General features: G+C 43.8%; 2 protein-coding genes across 3 annotated transcripts; both read left to right on the top strand.

Moving 5' to 3' along the window:
- The first annotated feature begins 19 nt into the window (after window positions 1–19).
- Window positions 20–6,093, top strand: il10ra (interleukin 10 receptor, alpha). Its single transcript, XM_076141674.1, has 7 exons — window positions 20–237; window positions 1,519–1,639; window positions 1,828–2,006; window positions 2,127–2,272; window positions 2,360–2,522; window positions 2,620–2,738; window positions 2,873–6,093. Exons 1-7 carry the CDS (start codon window positions 174–176, stop codon window positions 3,773–3,775), a joined length of 1,695 nt encoding a protein of 564 aa, XP_075997789.1. The 5' UTR covers window positions 20–173; the 3' UTR covers window positions 3,776–6,093.
- Window positions 6,094–9,746: 3,653 nt separating this feature from the next.
- On the top strand, window positions 9,747–21,559 carry tmprss4a (transmembrane serine protease 4a). 2 transcript variants are annotated; one of them, XM_076141678.1, is made up of 13 exons: window positions 9,747–9,884; window positions 15,698–15,752; window positions 16,488–16,631; window positions 16,733–16,885; window positions 16,979–17,105; window positions 17,250–17,369; window positions 17,986–18,029; window positions 18,350–18,512; window positions 18,629–18,795; window positions 19,405–19,500; window positions 19,593–19,735; window positions 19,830–19,982; window positions 20,118–21,559. In XM_076141678.1, the coding sequence occupies exons 2-13, from the start codon at window positions 15,701–15,703 to the stop codon at window positions 20,127–20,129; spliced, it is 1,374 nt and encodes a 457-aa protein (XP_075997793.1). In that variant the 5' UTR covers window positions 9,747–9,884; window positions 15,698–15,700; the 3' UTR covers window positions 20,130–21,559. The 2 variants fall into 2 exon arrangements, with proteins under 2 accessions (XP_075997793.1, XP_075997792.1); XM_076141677.1 differs by lacking the exon at window positions 9,747–9,884 and adding an exon at window positions 12,392–12,592.
- Window positions 21,560–21,625: the final 66 nt, after the last annotated feature.

Consider the following 21,625-nt stretch of genomic DNA (forward strand, 5'->3'; position numbering starts at 1 on the left):
AGGGAGGAAGGGAGGGAGGGAGGTGAGGAGGTGGGCAGCTCTCAAACTCTCCAGTATCAGAGAGAAGGCGACAGGGGATCAAGCAGTGGATGAAGTTGTTTCTCCTGCCTAATGTGCCTCACTGAGAGCAGAGAAGAGACAAAGGAAACTTGTTGTGTCCATACAACCAGAAAATGGATGTAAGCAACAAGACTCCCGTTCTCTTCTTTCTGATTCTCTTCACCACTTATGGATCAGGTTTGTTCTCATCTTGATCTTTTTAATTCAATATTTGATTCAATATTTTTCTGGTATTTATTAATTTATCTTAAACAATATTTAATTCATATGTAATTTGATATTTTATTGTATTTTTTCCTATTTTTTTCTCATTTATTGTAAAAGTGCTTTCAAGATACTACATTTGGTCTGTTGTCATGTTTTGCTGACACGGACAGAATTGACATGGAGAAATTAATATTAGTCAACTTTGTCCTGACGTTCGATGTGTGAGATCTTTAACATTTAGGTATTCAACATTGGAAACATAAGATTTTGGTTCAGCACTAAACTCCAAAAACAAAAGCATTGGCTCAACAAAAAAAATTAACGCAACAGTTTGCATCAATCTTTTTGAGTTACGACAACCTCTAATGAAATTATGTTTAACCAACAAACTATATTGAGTTAGGGGAATTAGCATTTCCGCTGCAATCAAACGTATTTTTAATTACCGCTTACTTAATAATTGGTAGCATTAACACGCACACACAAGTTTTAAGTTGATTACTCAAAAAATGTAGTTGTATCAACTAGTTTTTCCAAACTGTAAGTTGTATCACAATAGTATCCAAAGTCCAATTTACAATACACATATCTTACCTAACATAGACATAAAAGTTAATGGTTACCATAATAATTACCAACATTATTATGTAAACACAACTCATCAAAATAATTTTTGCAACTTAAAAAATTGATCTAAATCAATAAATTAGAATTTTTATCTTGCAACCATGCATCTAATTAATTGGTGGTAAAAGGTCCCCTGAATTACTTTTTAGAGTGTACAAACAGAATACTGGGAAGGCTCTAACTGCTGTACTTTGGATCATTTAACCCCAAATGAATCCATTTCAGTGAGTTGTTTCCTTTCCAGAAATGAAGGAAAGTCTTTAGTTCTTTATAGTTGAGATATTTGGTTTGATAACACAATGTGATTCATTCATGGAAGAGTTTTTTCTCATCTTAGAGAAGCGCCATATGAATTTCTGGTAAACCAATTGTTTCTGCTTGAGAGGAAGTGGGGAACACGCTGCTTCCTTTAACATAAACACACCCCAGTGAACAATCAGCCACTCGATAAACTATTTGCGATAGAACATTGCCTTTTTGCAGGCAGCCTTCACCTCTTCCAGACCACATCCTCTCCAAAATATCATGTTTTTATGCATTTGCATGATAAATGCGGTCTGCACAACCAAAAGCGGGTGATGATATGATCCATTATTTGATGTGATGCGATGTGTTGTGTGGCAGGTGTGGACGTTGCTAAGCTCAACAGTCTGGTGGTGAACATTCTGGATGGACAGGTGATCGCACACTGGGACGCTCCAGCAGACGCCCCAGCAACGCCTCAATACAATGTGGAGATGGCAAAGTATGTTTGACTTCACACTGATTTAAAGTTTCACAAATAACACTTTTGCTTTTACAAATTCCTGCAGTTTTGTAATCAAACTTCCCACTAGTGTCTTTTTTTCTCTCTTCGCTTGAATCATTAACCAGACAGCATTACTGACCTTTGACTGGCTGTTAATGACAAACTGCTGTGCTGCCTCTTGTCAGGTATAATAACGGTGAAGAGTGGGCGATGGTTGCCAGCTGCAGCAGCATCACAGCCACATACTGTGACCTCACCAACCTCATAACAGACTACAGCGCCGCCTATAAGGTCAGAGTTCAGCTGGCGGCAGGGGAGGACTGGTCACCGTGGAGACTTGTTCGGAGGTTTCTGCCAAACAAAAGTAAGTGGACTGAACTGTGGTAGTTGAGTTTTGTAAAGTCGGCTTATTCACGCCCTTCCAGGCATACACACACACACACAGGGGACGCAGGGCAGCTTATTCATTTCTCTGTACCTGTAGGTGAACTGCAGCCTCCATCTTTCACTTTATGGGCGACGTCCAGCACTCTGACAGTTGCCGTTCACCAAAAACCCATTCTGAGAAAACTCTTTCCTTTTGGGTTCACCTACACCATCTACCTGGAGGAGAGAGGACGAGAGGAGAAGGTGAGCATCAATACAAGAAACAGGACAAATCCTTTATACGGTTAACATCTGGACACACTGCTAACCACTGTGATTTTTGACCCTCAGACAACGACAGCGTACCTGAAGGATGGGGACGATCAGAGTACCAAGACGTTTGACTCCCTGCACTGGGGGAAAGAGTACTGCGTCAGCATCATGGTTGAGGGCAACGGAGCTCTGTCCACCAGCGCCGTGACGCCTCCACAGTGTCTGCTGCTGCCGGAGCAAGGTGAGAAACATGTTGGAGATGGTGAGGCGGGCATCACAGGGGCACCTTCCGATCTTCACGCCTGCTTCAACCGTTTCTCGTTCTTCTTCGCCTCCAGAATGGTTCCTGATTGCTATGGTTTCACTGTCAGTTTTGGGTGTGACGGCCTTTGCGGCAGTGATGCTCATTATTCTCTACTTTTACCTGAAGCGCCCAGAGAAAATGCCTGTTGCCCTGGTGAGTACAAACTGATCACTAACTCTCCTTTACCAAGACAGTGACCAATGTACACTATAATTTGACATGTAGAGTCTGATTTAGGTTGAGTTTGGTAAATTATTAAGTCGTCTTTCTGTCCTGTTTGACCTCAGAAATCCCCCCAAACTCACTGGGTCCCACTCTTTGTTGAAGAAGGCCTCATGGAAGTGGTCACAGACAAAGCCTGGCTCCTTTCAAGACCAGAGGTGACAAAGTGCAAAGAGCCACTGACCCCTGAAGATACAGAAGGAAAAGACGACGAGCAGGAGTGCAGGAGACCCAGCATGGACAGTGGGGTCGGCATGGAGCCCAACAGAGGAAGCCCCCCGCCGAGGCAGGAGGACAGCGGCTGTGGGAGCATGGGAGATTCAGGGAGCTCCAACAGCTGCGACAGTCAGAGGGTAGAGCCCCCCCTGCTGGACGGGAGGACCGACATCCTCGAAACTAGGATGAGGGGGGACAGTGGGCTGGGTCTGGGCTGCCAGCTTGACTGTTCTGTGAATCTGGATGGGCCGGAGGGCGACGGCGGGGGTAACTATCGCAGTCAGAGCGCCTCGCCTGTGCAGAGCGAGCAGGTGTTCAAGCCCGTACTCACAGACTCGCTGCTGACAGACGTGGTCACGGGTTACAGGGCCGGACATCACCCGTGTATCTGCTCGGGGGCGGGTCAGTGCTCGTGGTGCCATAAAAGAGACCATTATGGACACGAGGAGATCAGACAGTACAGAGCTGTGTCTGTTGAAAAGGGACCAGAGATCAGCAAAGACAATTTTACAGATTCTTACAGAGGAGATGGCGGATTTCCGGTTTACGGCAGAAAAGCACACGTTCAGATGGACACTGAGTGGACGGACGAGTCAAAAACATCACCTCAGATGTCTTTCATACAGCTGGAGGAGGACTTCCCCCTGCTGACAGCGCTCTCACCACTGCCCCTAGTGGAGGGAGGGCAGGAGGACACCAGCGGGAACAACGTGTCGCTCTCTCTTTTTGACGTAGAGCTGCAAAGTGACTAAAACACACTGCAATGCAATAAAGCTATTTATAAACTTTTTAAGAAGGCATGCTGACGTAAATGTCAAACACGCACACAGACACACACCTACACAGTCTTGATGAAGTAATGTTTCATTTTTGAAATACAAGTAATCATCGCGGCAGTTGGTGAAGGAAACTGAGGTTTAAACTTGTGTGATAAACACACGCAGCTGCAGACTGAAACAGTCAGACGACGCGTGTTGAAGCTGTGCTCACGGTTCATAGCCCCGGGGTATATTTACCTCCCGGCTGAGCTCAAGCGTGTCAGAAGTGAAACTGGCGTGGGTAGAAACGCAGAGAATCTACTTGACATTTGGACATTTTGTAATGTCCCCAAATGACCTATTGCAAGAAAGCGGTCTCTTTACTGACTGAACAAACTTCAAGAACAATTTCACATTTGTTTCAGTGAGAATTTATTGCCTTTTGTTGGATCCAAGTTCTAACTCAGCAAGTGACTGACAGGAATTATTTATTAGAAGTGATTGAATGAGATATTTATTTGTTATGTATGTAAAATAGTGCTGTAAATATAGAATTCCCCTCCTTGACAGGTGAATAAAGGACGTGTTCTGACTGAAATGTACATTTTGCTTTTATACAATCATGTGATTCAGAGAGACCAACGGAAGCACGGAATACCTATGTTAATTCACACACATTGCATCAAAAACTACCCGCGGATGAAGCGTGCTTGCACATGTGCTTGAATTGTAACTGGAATCCCCTCATGCAAATTCAGTGCAGGCCCCACTGAAGCAGATATGCGGTTTTAAAGTGACTGAATCAAGAAACTAGCACTTCCTCTTTCGGTCCTTCCTCTTGGTTACCCTGATGATTAGATTAAGATAACGGGACGGCAAAGACCAGAAATACATGTTTTTGAAGGTAGATACTTTGTATGTTTCAAACACATCTGTTTCATTGAGATGATGCAGCTTTATGCATTTAAAAAAATAATGAGCCAAGCTTGACCACATCCTGGATGGAAACGTGTAATGAATCATGTTATATTACTCGATTTATGGCTGTTTCAAGTCTGTGTGTGAGTGTTTAAGGGGAAATTTAGTAATGAGTCACCATTTTCTTCATGTTATGTGATGACAGAGCTGCAATACTGCAATCATTCGTCTGTACTGAGAATAAATAAGGAGCAGTAGTGAAATGGATGACAATGACATTCTTTTTCTACTTCTTCAGAAAATGTAGTAGAAGATTAGACAACCTTAATTAAGACGAACCAGTAAGACTTTCAGCAAGACAAAATGCTGCACTAGTGAGGGAAAATGTCTGACAAGAGGTGACAGAGGCCAAACTAGTAACTGTGGCTGTAGTAATAATAGTGATTGTAGTAGTAATCAGTCAGTTGTGTTATATTCATGACAAAACTTAAATTTGTGACTGGAGTCCAAACTGCTGGAGGAGAAGAATACCCACGTCAGCTCTGTTAAACCGCTCTGGATCTCTGGTTTACGTCTCGTGGCAGCGTTGAGATCCAGCTTGATTTCAACTCGAGAGGAGACATCACCTTATCTAACCTCACTGTGGGCGACTTTCATATCGGAGAGAAAACAACAGATACAGAGAAACACCTTTTGGCTTCATGAAAGGAAAACTGTGAGACATGAAAGAATCCACCTGTAGCCTTGGCAACCACAGAGCCGCGTCAGAAAAGTCAATTTGCTGTGAAGTCACATGCAGATTACAAGAAAACACATCTGCACGTTACTGTGGTTTAGCTGTATTCTACTTAATACCTCTGATTATTGTGTGTGTGCGTGTGTGTGTGTGTGGGTACACTTACTAAGATTTGAACTGCTAAAAGCCCAGAGTTGTCTCGATCGCAACATGAATGATGAATAGCAACAAAGACAAGAGTGGAAGTACAAGTACACACATATATTCTGTATTTTATTCATAGTTATTATACATAGAACTATGTTCATATAATATATTGTTATATCACAATATATACATTCAAATGACACTAATGACACTTTTCTTATGTGTTTACGTCTCTCTCTCTCTCTCTCTCCCCCTCACTCTTTCTCTCTCTCTCTCTCTCTCTCTCTCTCTCTCTTTCTGTCTCTGTTTCAGGAGACAGAAGGCGTTTATAGGTGCTGTATGTACAAACAACAGTGAGATGAGAGACAGAGTGACTAAGGTTACATTTACAGTAAAACGTTTGGATGGCTATTTCCTATATTTTGCCTGTGTGGGACTTTTTGATAACGTACACATCCTCTTTTATTCCAAAGATCGAAACCCGAAACCTTTTCACACAAATGAAGATGTGTTTTCTAAAAAAGGTGTCAGGGAATTTTCCGACAGATGAAAATGAGATATAGTTCTACCAAGAAATAGTTCTTGTGTTTTAAAGACTTCTTTAACATACCATGAAATTACCAAAAATACCTAAGATTGTGTGCTAGAAATTACAATCTGTGGAAAGTGTTAACCTGGGGAAATACCAACGCCCCCAAAATCGGACAAAGTGACACAAGCAGCAGGAAGAGATTATAGCAGCAAACTGATTACAGGAACACAATATAGATAATGAACACACTGACACCAGACACAGGATGGTGGAGGGGTGACCTGCATGAGTGAGTGTGAGGTCAGGGGGGAGGGAAATTGACCGGCAGGTCATCGGGGAAGGGTGCTGCTGATGGTGAAGGGAGGAGGATCCTTCTTCAAGCCCACTTTGCTGTAGAGCGAGAGCGAGAGCGAGAGCGAGAGATGAAAGAAGTGTGTCCAGTAGGGGGCAGATCGGAGCCAAATTTTGAGAAACTCAAAAGATTTTGCGCAACATAAACCAACATGGCAACAGCTTGACGAGGTGATGATAGGGCTACCTGACTGATCTCAGCTACGACATCATCTTTTCATAGGTGAGCAGGGGGAACAGTTCATGTCATGCATGTAAAGTCAATCAGCATGGTGGTAGTTTCCCCCAGCTCACCTGTGAGAAGGACGAACTCACACGGTGTTGCACCTCACAGATACGTCGACGTGCGCAGAGAGTAGAGGATGTGCACGACGTCGCAAACGCATATTTGTGTAGTTCAAAACATGTAAGCGTGAGAAGAGGAAGTAGTGTTTTGCACTTAAAAGGCTTTACTTACGTGAGCACTTTGTCTTTCACCGACTCTGCAGAGAAGCAAAAGAGAAGGAAGTAGAGACATCATGAACACACGTGTTTCTAACCGATACATGTGATGTGCATGTGAGCACTTTTACATGTATAGAAGATGTATAGATGCTTTGTAGCTTCACTCACTCTTTTTCTTGCATGGATTTTTGCACTTTTTGCATCTGTGCTTGCAGCAGATATGCATGATGCAAATGGCGATGAGGAGAAACAGAAACCCAAAGCCCACAGCGATGCCGACTGCTGACGGGTTTACGCTCTCTGCAAAACACAGATAGGAGGACAAACGCACGCTGGTCATAATGCAGTGATGTCATCCTGATTGCCAGGACGTCAAGGACATTGATTTTTTGAAAGCTTATTTTTCTAAGAAGAACATATGAACGAGGTGGTGTTTTTCAGAAAGAGGACAACAGGGGGCAGATTTAGTAACTTTGTGACCTCATATAGCTGAGGTCACATGCATTCCATTAGGATAACTTGAAAATCAGTCATCCATTATCCTTGCAGCATGTAAGTTAGAGCTCAGATTTGCAAAGGATCTATATACTTTACGTTACAGAAACACGAAAATAGCATGGCTGGTTGAGAACATTCCTTGTGTGGATCGCTATCATGCAGGTTGAATACAGAATAAAAGCTACAAGTCAGGATGAAAGTTTTGGTGTAATAGTTTGGTAGAATAGCTTTAATAGCTATTTTATACCTAAACACAACTTTACATTTAGACCAACTGTGGGTCCCAAACAATCACACACTTTGGCTTGTAATCAAAGTTAAGTGTGTAACAGCTTTGAGCATTCCACAACACTTTAAACATGAGATCAAGATGGTCTCTTACCGCTGTTCCCCATATCACACCAGCCAGGGTCGCCACTCTCCTCTCTGGTTTAACACGCTGATGTTGACTTCAAATCAGCTGTTTGGACTTATTTTGCCGGTGAAGTGCAGGAGAATCAGAACACACTGTCTCGACCTCCTTCTTTGTACCCGTCTACATTAGCCTGTCCATGTCCTCATACCAAGCATTCTGAAGAACCAGTCCATCTTCTTTCACTCCCCAGGCCTCTGTTCAGCTGCTGCCATCCCTCTCACTCCTGCTGAGCAAAAATAGCCTTTGTTTGCATGACTTGATTTAATCTTGATTCTCTTTGTGTTTATGTCTTGACTCCATCATTCAAGGAAGAGGAACACCTGAGGACCTCAGGAGCTCAGCAGAAGCAGCAGGTGCATGAGGACCCCTGGTGGTTGACTGGTTTATTACAGCTCCACAATGAAGACGCACATCGTTCAGGGCCATAAGGCTGCCAGCAATCCCAATAATGACATTCAAGGCACTCAGCTAGTTCAGCACACTTCAACCTACGTACAACATTCAAACATCAAACCGTTATTTATTTATATATATTCTATTATATATATATATATATGTAAGGCATTATTGACTATTGGTGTTCATATCTTTCATATTTTCCAAAATATCAGCATTTTCAGATAAAAACCCCAATTAAAACCCATTTAAATCTCTTCAAATTTCATGGCTTCAAGATTTTTAGTCAAGGCTTGTTGAAGCTGTTTAGCGGAGAGCCTCACACTCTAGATTCATTCATTTTTGGATAAAAGCTGTATTATTTGTATTGAACATGAAAGTCACTGTGACATCATAACACACATCAAAACATTCAGACTACATTCTCAAAATCTCAGTTGATTTTCAATAGTGGCCTGAATACTCCTGTGTGTTTGACAAAAGCTTTGGCGACAAAGTCTTTATTCCCGAGAATATTAAGTTCACTCACGTAATGTAATGAACTACGCCTGCTTTGCTACTTGAGACGACTGAAAACATTCAACTTGAAACGCCAACGTTTTCCTTTCTGGAAAGGTTTTGTTGATTTCTGGGTAATTTGCCAGCAATTTCAAAGATATATTGTCTCATTACCATCAGGTAACAGAGAAGAGTGACTGATAACAGACTTGACTTCCTGCTTCCTCCATGTATCATCTGTCACAGCGTCACCATACATAAAACCCAACTTCTCAGCAGACGGCACTTCCTCCTACTGTAAATCCTTTCACCTCTGCACCTGCCAACACTGTAACACACAATAGCAGCGTAGAAGTGTTTGATCTCCCGTCAGGGTGGAGACAAAGGAGGAAACCATTACTGATGAGCGCCTCGCAGAAATGCACACCAACTCGTTTCGTCGCACATATTGAACAAAATCCTATTATTATAAACTTGCAGGCTCATTGTGGTGGAAACATTTCTCCTAAAAAGAGGCTTCCCTTGTTCAGATTGGTTGTCCTTTGAATCATTCTAGTAGTTGATGCTGTTTTGACACGCCGTACATGTGTTATTATGATAACAGTGTTTTGGTGAGTTTCATTTGAACAGAAATCACTGAAAAGCAAACAAAGGTGTTTCCACCGCTTAGGCAGGGATTCTTTAGAGTCCGGGCAGCTGGAGTTACTGATTAACTGCTTATTTTCCCATCTTATCAGCACAGAAATGCTCCGTTCTCTCTCTCCAAGCATTAATGAGGCCTCTCCAAATAAAAAAATAGAGAGTTCGTGACCAGCAGGGCGACTGCACAGGTGCGTTTGTGTGTGTGTGTGTGTGTGTGTGTGTAGAGGGGGGGGGGGGGGGGGAGTGGTGCAATAGCTTGATTGGTAGAGTAAGGTGTGTGTGTCAGCGTGTGGGTGAGAGAGAGGTAGACGAATTGTGTGTGGAAGCTGTGGAGGTATAGAGCAGAGAGGTGGGATGTGTGTGTGTGTGTGTGTGTGACCTCTGGGGGGGAGTTACCTGTTTAAATAGAAAAGGATCGTTGCAAACACGGAAAGGGACAGAAAATCCACACGGCAGAAACGTTGCTCTTCATCACTGCCAACCATCACACGCCTGCTGAGGAGGAAACACAGACACACAGTTACAGGTGAGGAAGAGCAGCCGGTGACCTTCATGCTGCTTCTATTTAAACTCATTTGAGCTTTTTCTCTAAACTGCCTTTGTTTGATGGTAAACGTGATGTTTTTAGACGAGGGAGTCCGACGCAGAAGAGGAACTTTGATCCCTGTGAGTGCTGGCGGACGATCAACATGTCTGATTATTTGATTATTGATCAGCATGGTGGAATTTGAACGTCTGAGTTATACAGCACAAATAACAGATGGAGGTCTTGTTAACTACAATTCCATAACTGAACAAACCAAGAATAACTCCATGACCGTAGTGCCCATGTGCAAGGGTCTCCACCTCTATGGACAGACGATATGTTTGTATACCAAATGTATGTAACCTTGCAACTGTTGCCAAGCCAAAGTGAACTGAGTTGAATCAGAGAGTTCTCACCCGAGGCCGAAGGTACAGAAATTAATTTCATTCATCGCAACGCGGCCAGAGCAGATAGAAATATGTGAACCTTTTTGACTTCTCAGGTTCTCAACTGGATTTGTAAAGATGATTGATCGTCCCAGGACTTCTCCAGAACTGTAACCTGTTTATATATGAGAAGATTACTTCATTATTTTCAAATTCAATGAGTTTTTAATGAGAATAGAAACGCTGAACTGCAGTGACCTCAAGACATGATCTAATGTCTCAACTCAGGGGTCAGAGTAAGCGCGTGTGTTTGTATGTCTGTGTGTGTGTGTGTGTGTGTGTGTGTGTGTGTGTGGGTGGGTGTGGGTGTATAACTCAGAGTCCTGTTACTGTAAAACTTTTTATGGCGTATTGACTACTATGACTGAGGCAGACGCACACGATGGAATTTATGGATGCGTTGATTTCACATGAGGGTGGAGTCCACCAGGGTTTGAACAAGGTTACGAGAGGTCATAGGCTGAAAGAAACATCCATCCATACATCTAAGTGTCCGTCCATCTCGCTTCCTATCTACCAAGTCTGAAGTTCACGGACCATATTGGTCTGCGTCGTAGTTTAAGGTTTGCGGCAAGTTAACAGTCCAGTGTGTTCCAGGTGAACCCACACAATGAGCTGCTGTGTAACACAAAGCCTCTTTCAGTTTCTCTGAGCGTATCGTGGCTTTCTCACACTTCATTCCTCCTCTCCTACACTCGGTGTCCCAGAGGCTTCGCAGCAGCTCGTCGCTCAGAAAGTGGCGACCTGCTGACCTCAGTGGCTCCTTAAAGGGTAATTGAACCCTTCAGTCACAGAGCAGAGGAATGCTGCGGCGTCGCTCGCTTTGAGGTATTCTACTCTCCTGACCACAATCAGTGATGACAGAGCAGCTGCTGTATAACCACCGCAGGAGCAAAAACACCAGAGTCACAAGTGTGTGGCCAGTGTGTGACGGGCTTCAATGTTTTAGTGATTTAGCTTTCTATGAAATGGATCAATCTTCCAAAACTGACATTGCAGAACCATTTTAATTAAGACGAAAATAAAGAAGTGTAAGATCATCAATACTACTTACACTAATAATAATACAATAGTATAAAAATAAACTCAAAGTAAAATAAATGTGTTAAAGAACAAACAAAACCATAATATAATTTAATAATAATAATAATAATAATTAATCATCCTCATAATTTAAGTGTCTGAGTGGACAGAGTGGCTGACTGCAGCTGCATCTAATTGCCAATTAAGCATTTGTCTATTTACAGCCACGATGTCTATGTCCTACATACGTCAGTGGGATGAAGCTTTCATCCTGCCGCGTCTTGCCTCGGCTTTGGGTCCATTCTGTTGATTTCCTCTTTTCCCCCGAGGCAAACGTGGACACGTCAAATTAAGCCTCCACAAATAAGCGTCTCTGTGACTCAAATGATGACCTCACTAGTTTAGAGTTTAGTTTTGTGACAATTTTATGTCAACTTAGTGCAAACTCATTGCTGTCACAACACACTGTAGGTTTCTTCCTGTTGTGTGACGCTGAGCTGAGATGAGTCAGTATTCAGTCGGACAGGTTCTCCACACTGACACCAACTGACTTGACATACCTGAGCAAAAACACACACCTCAGCCACAGGGCAGGTTACTACCCACACACACTCACTCACTTATACCACACCGCGGTTAACTTATTTGTGTCTCCTTATGGGATCGTGAGTGTATTTGTGTCTGTTTGACGCGTAGGTGTATGTTTGGGTGAAACAAGAGGCCAAAGGGAGCGAGGGAATGACAGGGACATGCGGGAAAATAGTTCCTGACGTTACATCCGGAGGGTTTGGAAAAGTTTGGAGTGGGAGGAGAGACGAGAAAGAGGAAGGTGCATAGGTAAAGAAAGAGAAAGCCGGGGGAGAGGAGGGTGCAAGGTGTCGAGTTACCTGCATGTTAGTTTGGTTTTTGTTTTGTCAGCAGGGCTTGGTCAGTCAAAGCAGTTCCCTGTAAACCTGCAGAGCGTCGTAACAACCAACCAGAGGTTTATGGTACGGCGTCAGGATCTCCAGGGCGAGTCAGACACTGCACAAAGGAAAAGAGGGAGAAGAGGTTGAGAGAGGACGACAGCGAGAAAGACTAGAGTCTGATTTGAGAGGGGAAGTTAGAGAAACGTGAGAGTGAGAGTAGGAAAGTCAGCAAGCTCCCGTTGAGTCCGGGCTTCCTGCGAGGGAGGGCAGACGTTGGATCCTGTGCCTGGAGGCTCATGAGGTCCTGAGAAGGGACCACTGCATCATGTGGGTGAGTGGAGCTGCAATTACTTTGGAGCGTTGACTGCCTCAGACAGAGGAAGAGTCAGATCACTGGTTTGCTTTGTATCAGGATCTTTACTGCTCCTCCTGGAGAACAGGTTGCTGTCACAATACAAAGGGACTCTGTGGCACTAAAGCTAATCTGTGTTTGCTCACCTGGCAACGTTCTGCCTCAGGGCCTAACACCTTGTACATAAACACATTCTGTAAACACATTGTATTGTGTTTTTGTCTAATTTGTAGTATTCTGTTGTTGATGTTTTGCAGGACAGCTTCTACAAGTAATAGTTAAATAGTTTAAACTACTTTCCCTATCAATTATCAATAATAGATTCAAAAAAAGGCGTGTATGTATCAGCCTATGTAGTTGAGTTCAATGATCCCCATAGTCATAGTAAGTAGTGCCTTGTTCAAGGGCAATGGCAGGAGCATTGACCTGTCGTAGTTTTCAATGTTTTTTACTTGGTTTGTTGGTTCCAATTCTCAGGCTGTTGGTTTCTTAGGTCTGTAGGGTAAACTAAATCGTGCCATAGCAGCCTTGGTTCTGTCCATACTTCCATAATGTGTGTGTGTGTGTGTGTGTTCATACCCTGGTTTTGTGCAATAAAAAAATCATCCGGGACTCGATCCTCATCCCTCTACATGTCCAGAGCTCAGCCTCTCATTAGACCTCCCCGATGTCACGTGTGGTTTTTCAAAAGGATTTTTGAGAAACGATTGGCCAAGAGGAACACAATCCAACAAAGCCGGGAAGTAGTTCAGGGTTGAACACCTCGAACGAACAAAAGGTTTAACGTTTTAGGGCTTTTATGATTTAAAGGAAGCCACAAGTGACCCACTTGTGCTTTCTGGTTGAAGCCGTTCCCACTAAAGCGGGGACAGCCGTTATTCAGGCCTGGATGCTTTGAAATTTGGCTCCGACTCAATTAATTCTTTGTATGAGTCTTGGCAACGATGAGAGCAGGTGCGTTGTCATGGTTTTCCTCACATGACGGAGCAGAACTTGTATTTGCAGGTATGTTCTGGCCCAGGCACCTTCTGTGGCTTTTCAGGTTTTCAGGGTTGTTCGGACCGTCCTCCCTCCTGTCTCTTTTATTGCTTCTCTTCTTTATATATCTCAGCTGACGATGACCTGATTTCCTCTCATGTTTTGTTGTTTTCACTGACACGTCTCTGCTGATGTGTGTGTGTGTCCATTTGTGTCACATGCAAAAAAGTAGATTACATAGAGGCCTGAGTACTACGCAAATCTTTCAGATCTCATATGGACTCGTGACTTACTGGCAAAAGAGGTGACCTGAGATGACTCAACTTTGACACCACTGACGTTCACTTGGACTTCAGACTTTTGGCTTGGAAAAGTTTTTATAATCATATTGACCCTATGTAGATATCCAAGTGCTCCTAGATAGTAAACGATTCATATTTTATACAGATAATTATTGTATTAAATCTGAAATTGTATCACACCTTGCTTGAGACTCGAGACTCAAAGTTTCGAACTCTTGACTTGTGACTTACGAAACCTCCTTTGTGTTATAATGGCTTGTAGTATAATGGTGCTCATCAGTTCTATGCACTATAATGACCTCGTGTCAATTATCAAGAAGCTTCCAGACGTCCATTAAATTGAGTAAAGGGATCTTCTCAGAATCACCTTACAGCTTTTTACATAAAGGGACAACTCTCGTGTTACAGATCAAGCCGCCGCAGGCCTTAATGCAAACAAATGAAGCACACGATGAAGAGAAATGTGAGAACAATTTGACGTACCGACACGTACGAAGAGGGTCGGCAGATTATCCGGCAAGTAGGACGTGACCACGAACAATGCTTTGTGTGAATCCGTCTTATGTAAGTGCGTCTCAGTAAAAAAGGTCCCTGACGAGGAAGCTGATTCAGAACAGAAGGGACCTCGTGACGACAAGTTTCAAAGCAAATGTCCATGATTGATACAGTTGCTGATGTAACAATTTGATAGCTGGTATGGTGACTAACTTTATAGCTCAAAAGTTTATTATGGTCTGTCAAATATTATATTATTATATTAAGATGCTTATTATATCCTGATAAAAATCTTTGAATGGAATTTCACTGATAACGTAAAGCAGAAGAGCAAATCGAAGAACGATGTAGCGAGTTTCCCATTTGCTCCTTTATGGCAGCAGGGACTTCTCACTTAGTCATTTAAGAAAAAAATTCTGACTTGAATGATGCGAAACCACATGACAAGAAAATTTTCAAGCACCGAAACCGAATCCACCCCAGGAAGTCGTGTTGCTCAAACACAGACAATACGAGAAGTTATTTACAGAATAAATAGCTTATGAACACGTGGGTTACTTTGAATCATAGGTATCTCGACATTACAAGTTTGTTTGGTCGATCAACTGACTTCATTCATAGTGAAATCAGGAAAAAGAAACCGGCCCATAAGCTGCTGGTACAAAGGGAGAACATCAGGCAGACGAAGGCTCATTCTGTAACTCTAAACCATCTGCTGGAATCCACCAAACACAACATTTGTTTGCTGTAGGATATGATACTCACGGTATAGAAGTAAAGGATGAGTGGTACTCAGCCTTAATGAAAGACAGCCCACCTGTTGACTATAGTAATAATTTAGTACTGCCAGTCTCTCTGTAAGGACGATAACTTCCAACAAGTAAACAAGCAAAGACACCAACACTAATTTGTTGTTTTTCCAGTGCCCATTCTGAAAATACAGTTTCTTGTACACTTCAGCAGCGTGGGAGGTTGAAGGACGGTCAAGCCACCAAAACACAACGCCACAGTGTGTTCTGTGATATTCCACACAATGGAAGATTCTCACTGACACTATAGTGGACTCAGTGTGTCCCAGTCTGCTACACTACACCGGCACACATGCTGAGTCTGTCAGCGTCGTGGCAGGGAGTCAGTCTGATAATAGATGACGGGAAGTGCCCTCGGTGCCCTAAGGTGACGGACATAACGGGATGTAACGTGACGACTCCCAGTAGGACACTATGTTCCATGTGTCCGTGTTCTGTGATCCTTTGTCGCTGCTGGCCTGTGCACCGTATCTAATGTATCTTTGTGATTCTTTCCTCAGTCGATGATCCAGCCGCCTGAGGAAAGCGTAGCGCCATTGAATCCAAGGCATCAAGGTGAGCTACAGGTTCCACCTTTACACCCTGAGGTCGACCATTGTCACGCTATTGACAAACAAAATATATCTTCTTTTTCAGGAGAACTTGCACTGTTATTCAAGCGCCCACAGACCTTACGACGAATTAGAAATCATTTATCAAAAAATCCTTACATTTTGTGATGTACATTCAGAATATGTTTGTATAAATAAAGCTTTTCCTCATAGAGTTAAGTTCTTGCAGCCTTTAAACATGCTTTCCACCAGGGGGCGTAACCTGGTTCAGCATGAAACAAACTCAAAACCATTAAGTCCCTCCCACAAATGAGTGCAAATTCAGCGGCAGACACAGCGGCCTAGAAAATGTGGCGCCTTCCTATAGGCGAGGTCAACACCGTACACCTCTGCCCCTTGTGGTGGTGCTGTTTTACAGCGTTATGCAATGCTCTTTCTGGGCTCTTCCATGAGCAGTATTTTGGTTTCGCTTCACACCACAGGAAACAATCAAGGGCTATCAACATAAAAACAAAGCTCAAACTACACGTCTCCATTGAGGGAAACATTCTGTGCGTTAAATCCACTGACATTTTAACATTTTTTTTATAGATCTGGTAATATCTGGTGTGTGTGTGTGGGTGGTAGTGTGATACTAAGACTATACTACTATACTACTTTATTAAAATAATGACGGCAGCACACACTTCTGTTTTAGCACCATAGTCACTTGTATTTATCCTCTTCCTCTTTAACATAGGCATCCCGCGGCCCGGGCGTCACAGAAGGCAGATGACAGCCCCGAATACTCAGAAGACCAAGGCACCAAAGAGGAAGAGAGTGCTGCTGACTGTGCTGACAGTTGTGGTGTTGCTGGGCATACTGGTCACAGCTGCGTACTTCAGTGAGGCAACACTTAATTGATAAGTAGATTTTAGTGAGCTATAATAGAGTTCTATGATTCTGACCTTTCCTCTGCTTTGCCAACGTGTGTCTACTTTACAGTCAAACAGCTGGTTGAGAGCAAGTACTTCTTCTGCCACAAGTCACTCAGGTTCATTCCTCTCGATCAAACCTGCGATGGGAAAGACGACTGTGCCGGAGGAGAGGATGAGGTCACTTGTGTGTCAAACTTCAAGGTTAACACTACCTTTCCAGGTAGAACAAACAAGCCTCTCTCTCTCTCTTGATCTCTTTCAATCGCAAATGTCGGAAAGCTGACCCTATCGTCTCTCTGTCCCCTCCCTGCAGTGCGTCTGATGACGGCTCAGAGCATCCTGCAGGTGTACAGTGCCGGCTCTGGATGGCGGAGTGTGTGTAGCGAAGAGTGGACCGCGCAACACACAAAGACAGCATGCCAACAACTGGGATACACAGAGTGAGTTTACACCCAAAGGGAACACGAACGTCATCAAAACGCAAGATTCTAACAGCTGCATGAACATACTGTATACTACTGATATGGGAACTGAAAGCCCTAACACTCCTCCCCCCCTCCCGACCCCCCCGCTCTGTCTGACAGTAAGCCCAGCAGCAGCAATGTGGCAGTGCAGACCCTCCCATCGTTTCTAAAATCAGGACCCTTCACAGCCATCAAGCCCGGGACCACCACTGCACCGGTGCATCTGGCCACTATTGACCGGTGAGAAGACTTCACGACTTCACTATCTCTCATAGCTGCACTGATACTGTACACAAAACTCATTGGAAGTTTGGGAAACTCCAACTCTCTGTGCTTTGTATCCACTGGCGTTTGAGTGATTACTATCCGATGAAATCTCAGACCTCTAATTGCTCACGTCACAGAGAATTGCAGATACGTTTGAGTAGTGATCCCTTGCGACAAAATGGCCGCTGACACGTACAGGATTCTTCTTCCAGATCCAAAGATCTTCCTCTCTCTCTTGTGAGACAACTATTTCAGTTGCACTTCCTCATATATCTCGTAGAAATGTGTGTGTGTGTGTGTGTGTGTGTGTGTGTGTGTGTGTGTGTGTGTGTGTGTGTGTGTCTCTCTGGACTTTTCTGTGGTTTAGGAACAGAAACTATGAGAACACCATTTGTTCCCTCTTTGTTGACATTCCTTTGAAAAGGGGAAAATCATGGCCATGCAAATCATCTGGTATTCTCTTAAAGAAACATCAACAGACACAGTTTATGGTAGAGGTCAGGTCAACATGTTAACACTGAGGGTTTATCTTATGGTTGTTTGGTTAAAAGTGTGGCCATCTGTGGTAAATATGTATTTTTCCTTTCAGTCCCACATGCAGATCAGGATCGGTGGTATCGCTGACGTGCTCTGGTGAGTCCTCATTTCACAGAACAACTTGGTGTTTACAAAGATATGAACTAGGACAAATGACAACATAATGACAGCTAGGACGATATGACAGGGTTTGTCACGCTTGTGTGACCAGTTTTACATTAACAGGCTCACTCTTGTCCACAGCAGAAGCTGACGTGTAGAAACATATGACTAATTGTTTTGCAGCTATATTGAAAAAAAGCACACGACACTTCTCCTGCTCTCTAGTGGCCGTATAGAGGAACCTCAGCAGATCAATGAGTTAATATTTTCATTGGTTCAGCTCTCAAACTAACGAGACATCTCTTGTTTCCCAGACTGCGGGCTGGTTGGCTCTCAGGACCGCATAGTGGGGGGCACAGATGCCGTCATCGAGGACTGGCCCTGGCAGGTCAGCCTGCAGCAGAACGGCCAGCATACTTGTGGAGGGTCACTGGTGTCACCACGTTGGATAGTCACCGCCGCCCACTGCTTCGCCGAGTACGCTTTCCAGCTATACCATTTCCAGTAAATTGCTCTGTGATTAACTGCTTATCTAGACACTCATGTTCGCATTTCCTGTTTGCCTCTCTCTCTCTCTCTGTGCCTCGCCGCAGCACTAAGAAGGAGCTGACTCGTTGGCGAGTGGTGTCAGGCCGAACCTACATGGGCTCGCTGGGAGGTTCATATGTGGACAGGATCATAATCAACAGCGATTACGACGCGTCACGGAATGACTATGACATAGCAATGATGAGGCTGAGCAGCTCTCTCAGCCTGGGAGGTGAGAGATAAATCTATTGATAAACTGATCGTGATCACTCTAGTCTGACGAGTTTCCAAAGTTTCCGGGAAGGACAGTAAACAAAGGACATACAAGAGAAAAAAGGCTGAATCATCAACTCTACAAGTCAACAGTGGCACTGGGTTTACATCAGCAGGGTTCAACCAGGCATGATGTCACTACTTGACCCCCCCCCCTGGCCTGGGCCAAGTGAATTCACTGATGAGTGTATCTCGTGACTTTAAGGCAAAGTTAGTCAAACTGCCCTTGATGAGCCAGAGGAGGAAATCTAAACCTGTGCAGTATCGTGTGTAGTCTACCGCCCTCTAGTGGAATCTTTACCAAAAGGCACAACTTGTCACTCAGGATTCCCACAGAATTACAGCAAAAGTTTACACTTACTGATTGGTCTCCCAGGGTAATGCTGACATCACTGTCTCCCTGGGATCGAGGACTGTCCAAACTTGCACAGCCTGTAGAATTCAGACAAAGTCACATAAACTGGGATTGTCTACCGTGCTTTGAAAAGTCCAAACTATGGTATAAATAAAGAACAATCAAATGTAAGAGTTGAGTTTTCATACTGACCTGCTTCCGCTTGTCTTCCAGAGTACACCAAGCCGGTCTGCCTGCCTCCTAAAGCATTGGGCCTGGCTGCTGGAGCGTCCCTGGTGGTGACCGGCTGGGGGTACCAGGAGGAAAATGGTGAGGAATAAATATCTGTCACACACACAGACAGAATTGAAGTCGGTGTTGGACTCTGTAACTCAAATGTGAAACCCTGGTTCTCCTTGAAGGTAAGGTATCTCCCTCGCTGCAGAAGGCCTTCATCCCTCTGATCGACCGTGCCAAGTGCTCCAGCCCCACCATCTACGGTAACGCCATCAACTCCAGGATGATCTGCGCTGGTTTCCTGGAGGGCAAAGTGGATGCTTGCCAGGTAACAAACCAAGGACCTCTTAGTTGGTACAATACGGAGAATGATTGATGTGGATTGGATGGAATTTTAAAAGTTTTGACTGGTCCAAACCCAGGGGGACAGCGGTGGCCCTTTGGTGTACTTCACGTTGTCCCGCTACCGTCTGGTGGGCGTGGTGAGCTGGGGCATCGGCTGCGCGCGGGAGGGCAGGCCAGGGGTCTACACCAACGTGGATGAGATGCTGAACTGGATACACACAGTCATGGAGGTATGTTTGATGTGTGTGTATGTGTGTTTGAGCGAGGCCGACTGGCTGGGTGAAAATCAGGATAAGGGATTTCAAGGGGGAGTTCTAGTGGACAAACTCAATTTCCTGAGATGTATTTTTCTTCTGTGCTTCTAGAAAAACCCCTGATGAGCTGCAGGAAATCTCCTTGGATGAAGTGTTGAAGGAGGTTTTTGCTGCATTGTGGGAAGAACGTGAGACATCTCGGCAGCGACACAAACTCTACCGTGCACACACGCACGCATACAAACCAACACAGACACACACACACACACATCACAAATATCACACACGCTCTTGTCTCAGGTTGCCTTTTTGTGCCATTTCACATCGCTAAAAGGTTGAATCTCAGGGACGGAATATACTTATGTAGCTTTCTGCTATCTGGGTGCTTTGCCGTAGAATGTTGTGATAAATGTTGAGGATTGCAAATTTCTGACAGACCAACTGTAATGCTTTCTTTATTTTGTTTGGAACATTTGATCACTCCTTTGAGGTTTTGGAGCATATACACAACTAGCCGACATCACACATCACGTACCATGTGAAGTCATACTGTAAACAGCAATTTAAATGTGGTTTTGTTATGGAAATAAGTGACGTGGACGGTGTTTAAAAAGGTGAAAGGGTGGGGCGCGAGGGTGGAACAGGTAGAACACCACCGCAGAGCCCCAATAGCACCTAATGTATAAATGTCTGTGTGATCGGCTACAACTCTGTGTTGGATATCGGGTTTGGTTTATCGGGTTTATTGGGGGCTTGGTTCTGTCTGCTACCGCCTACGCCTGCCTCCATTCTGGTGAATAAATTGGCAATGGAAGCCATACAAAAGAGGTAAACATGTACTGTAAAAACATCAGAGTCAGAATGAAGGCTCTATTGAATAGAGCTGTAGCAGAAAGGCCAAGTTTGGCATTCAAAAGCTTCTATGTGACTCTGATTCAGTGGATTCATGTCTCAATTTTGAGGCGACTGCACCTTTGTACTGCTCTGACGGTCTAAAGCTGTGAGCACTTTAAGAGAGGTCGATACTTGATCTTAGCATGAAAGAGAAAAAAAAAGCCAAAATTGGTCTTTATGATGCATTGAGCTGTAAAACTCCACTGGATGCGTTCAGTGCCAGAGTGCCTTCAGAGAAATCACACCGAAGCCAAGACGCTCAGAATAGCCTTCCCTTTCAGTTTCTTGATGTTGTTTACACTTGTAATTGTGAAATCTAAAAGCCAGCAGGTGGTGTGTGTATCTATACACATCTGCAATCATGTGTGCACTCAGGCAAATTCTGTAAAAAGCGATGACTTGTGGTTCCTCATCGTTCTCTGGGTGTGGATCTATTCGAAAGACACAATGGCACTGCTAGATAGTAAACATTGTATTGCGATATATTGTACAGTAAAATGTTTGGATGTGAATTTTGTCTCTCTGCTCTACCTTCAGTTGTACATATTGTGGCTCTTGTTGTTGTCTTCAAATCCTGTAAATAACATGTAAGTATTGAAATGAATGAATTCTTGTTTGACGTGGAGGATTACCACAAATAAAAGAAAGCGGTAACATCTCGCTCTGCTTGCTCTACTTTTTAAACCCACTTCCCCTCCCACTTTTTGCTTTTCTTGGCTGATTTT

The sequence above is a fragment of the Genypterus blacodes genome, unplaced genomic scaffold (genome assembly GCF_046128005.1).
Source record: "Genypterus blacodes isolate CSIRO-AG114 ecotype Tasmania unplaced genomic scaffold, CSIRO-AGI_Gbla_v1 ptg000003l_1, whole genome shotgun sequence".
NCBI lineage: Eukaryota > Metazoa > Chordata > Actinopteri > Ophidiiformes > Ophidiidae > Genypterus > Genypterus blacodes.

What these genes read in the sequence shown, in the direction of transcription:
- il10ra (XM_076141674.1), top strand. Translation starts at nt 174, where the DNA reads ATGGATGTAAGCAACAAGACTCCCGTTCTCTTCTTTCTGATTCTCTTC. An exon ending in TACAATGTGGAGATGGCAAA is followed by an intron (nt 1,640 to 1,827) that starts GTATGTTTGACT and finishes GCCTCTTGTCAG; the next exon opens with GTATAATAACGGTGAAGAGT. An exon ending in TCTGCTGCTGCCGGAGCAAG is followed by an intron (nt 2,523 to 2,619) that starts GTGAGAAACATG and finishes CTTCGCCTCCAG; the next exon opens with AATGGTTCCTGATTGCTATG.
- tmprss4a (XM_076141677.1), top strand. An exon ending in CATCTGGCCACTATTGACCG is followed by an intron (nt 17,370 to 17,985) that starts GTGAGAAGACTT and finishes TTTTCCTTTCAG; the next exon opens with TCCCACATGCAGATCAGGAT. An exon ending in CAGCTCTCTCAGCCTGGGAG is followed by an intron (nt 18,796 to 19,404) that starts GTGAGAGATAAA and finishes CTTGTCTTCCAG; the next exon opens with AGTACACCAAGCCGGTCTGC.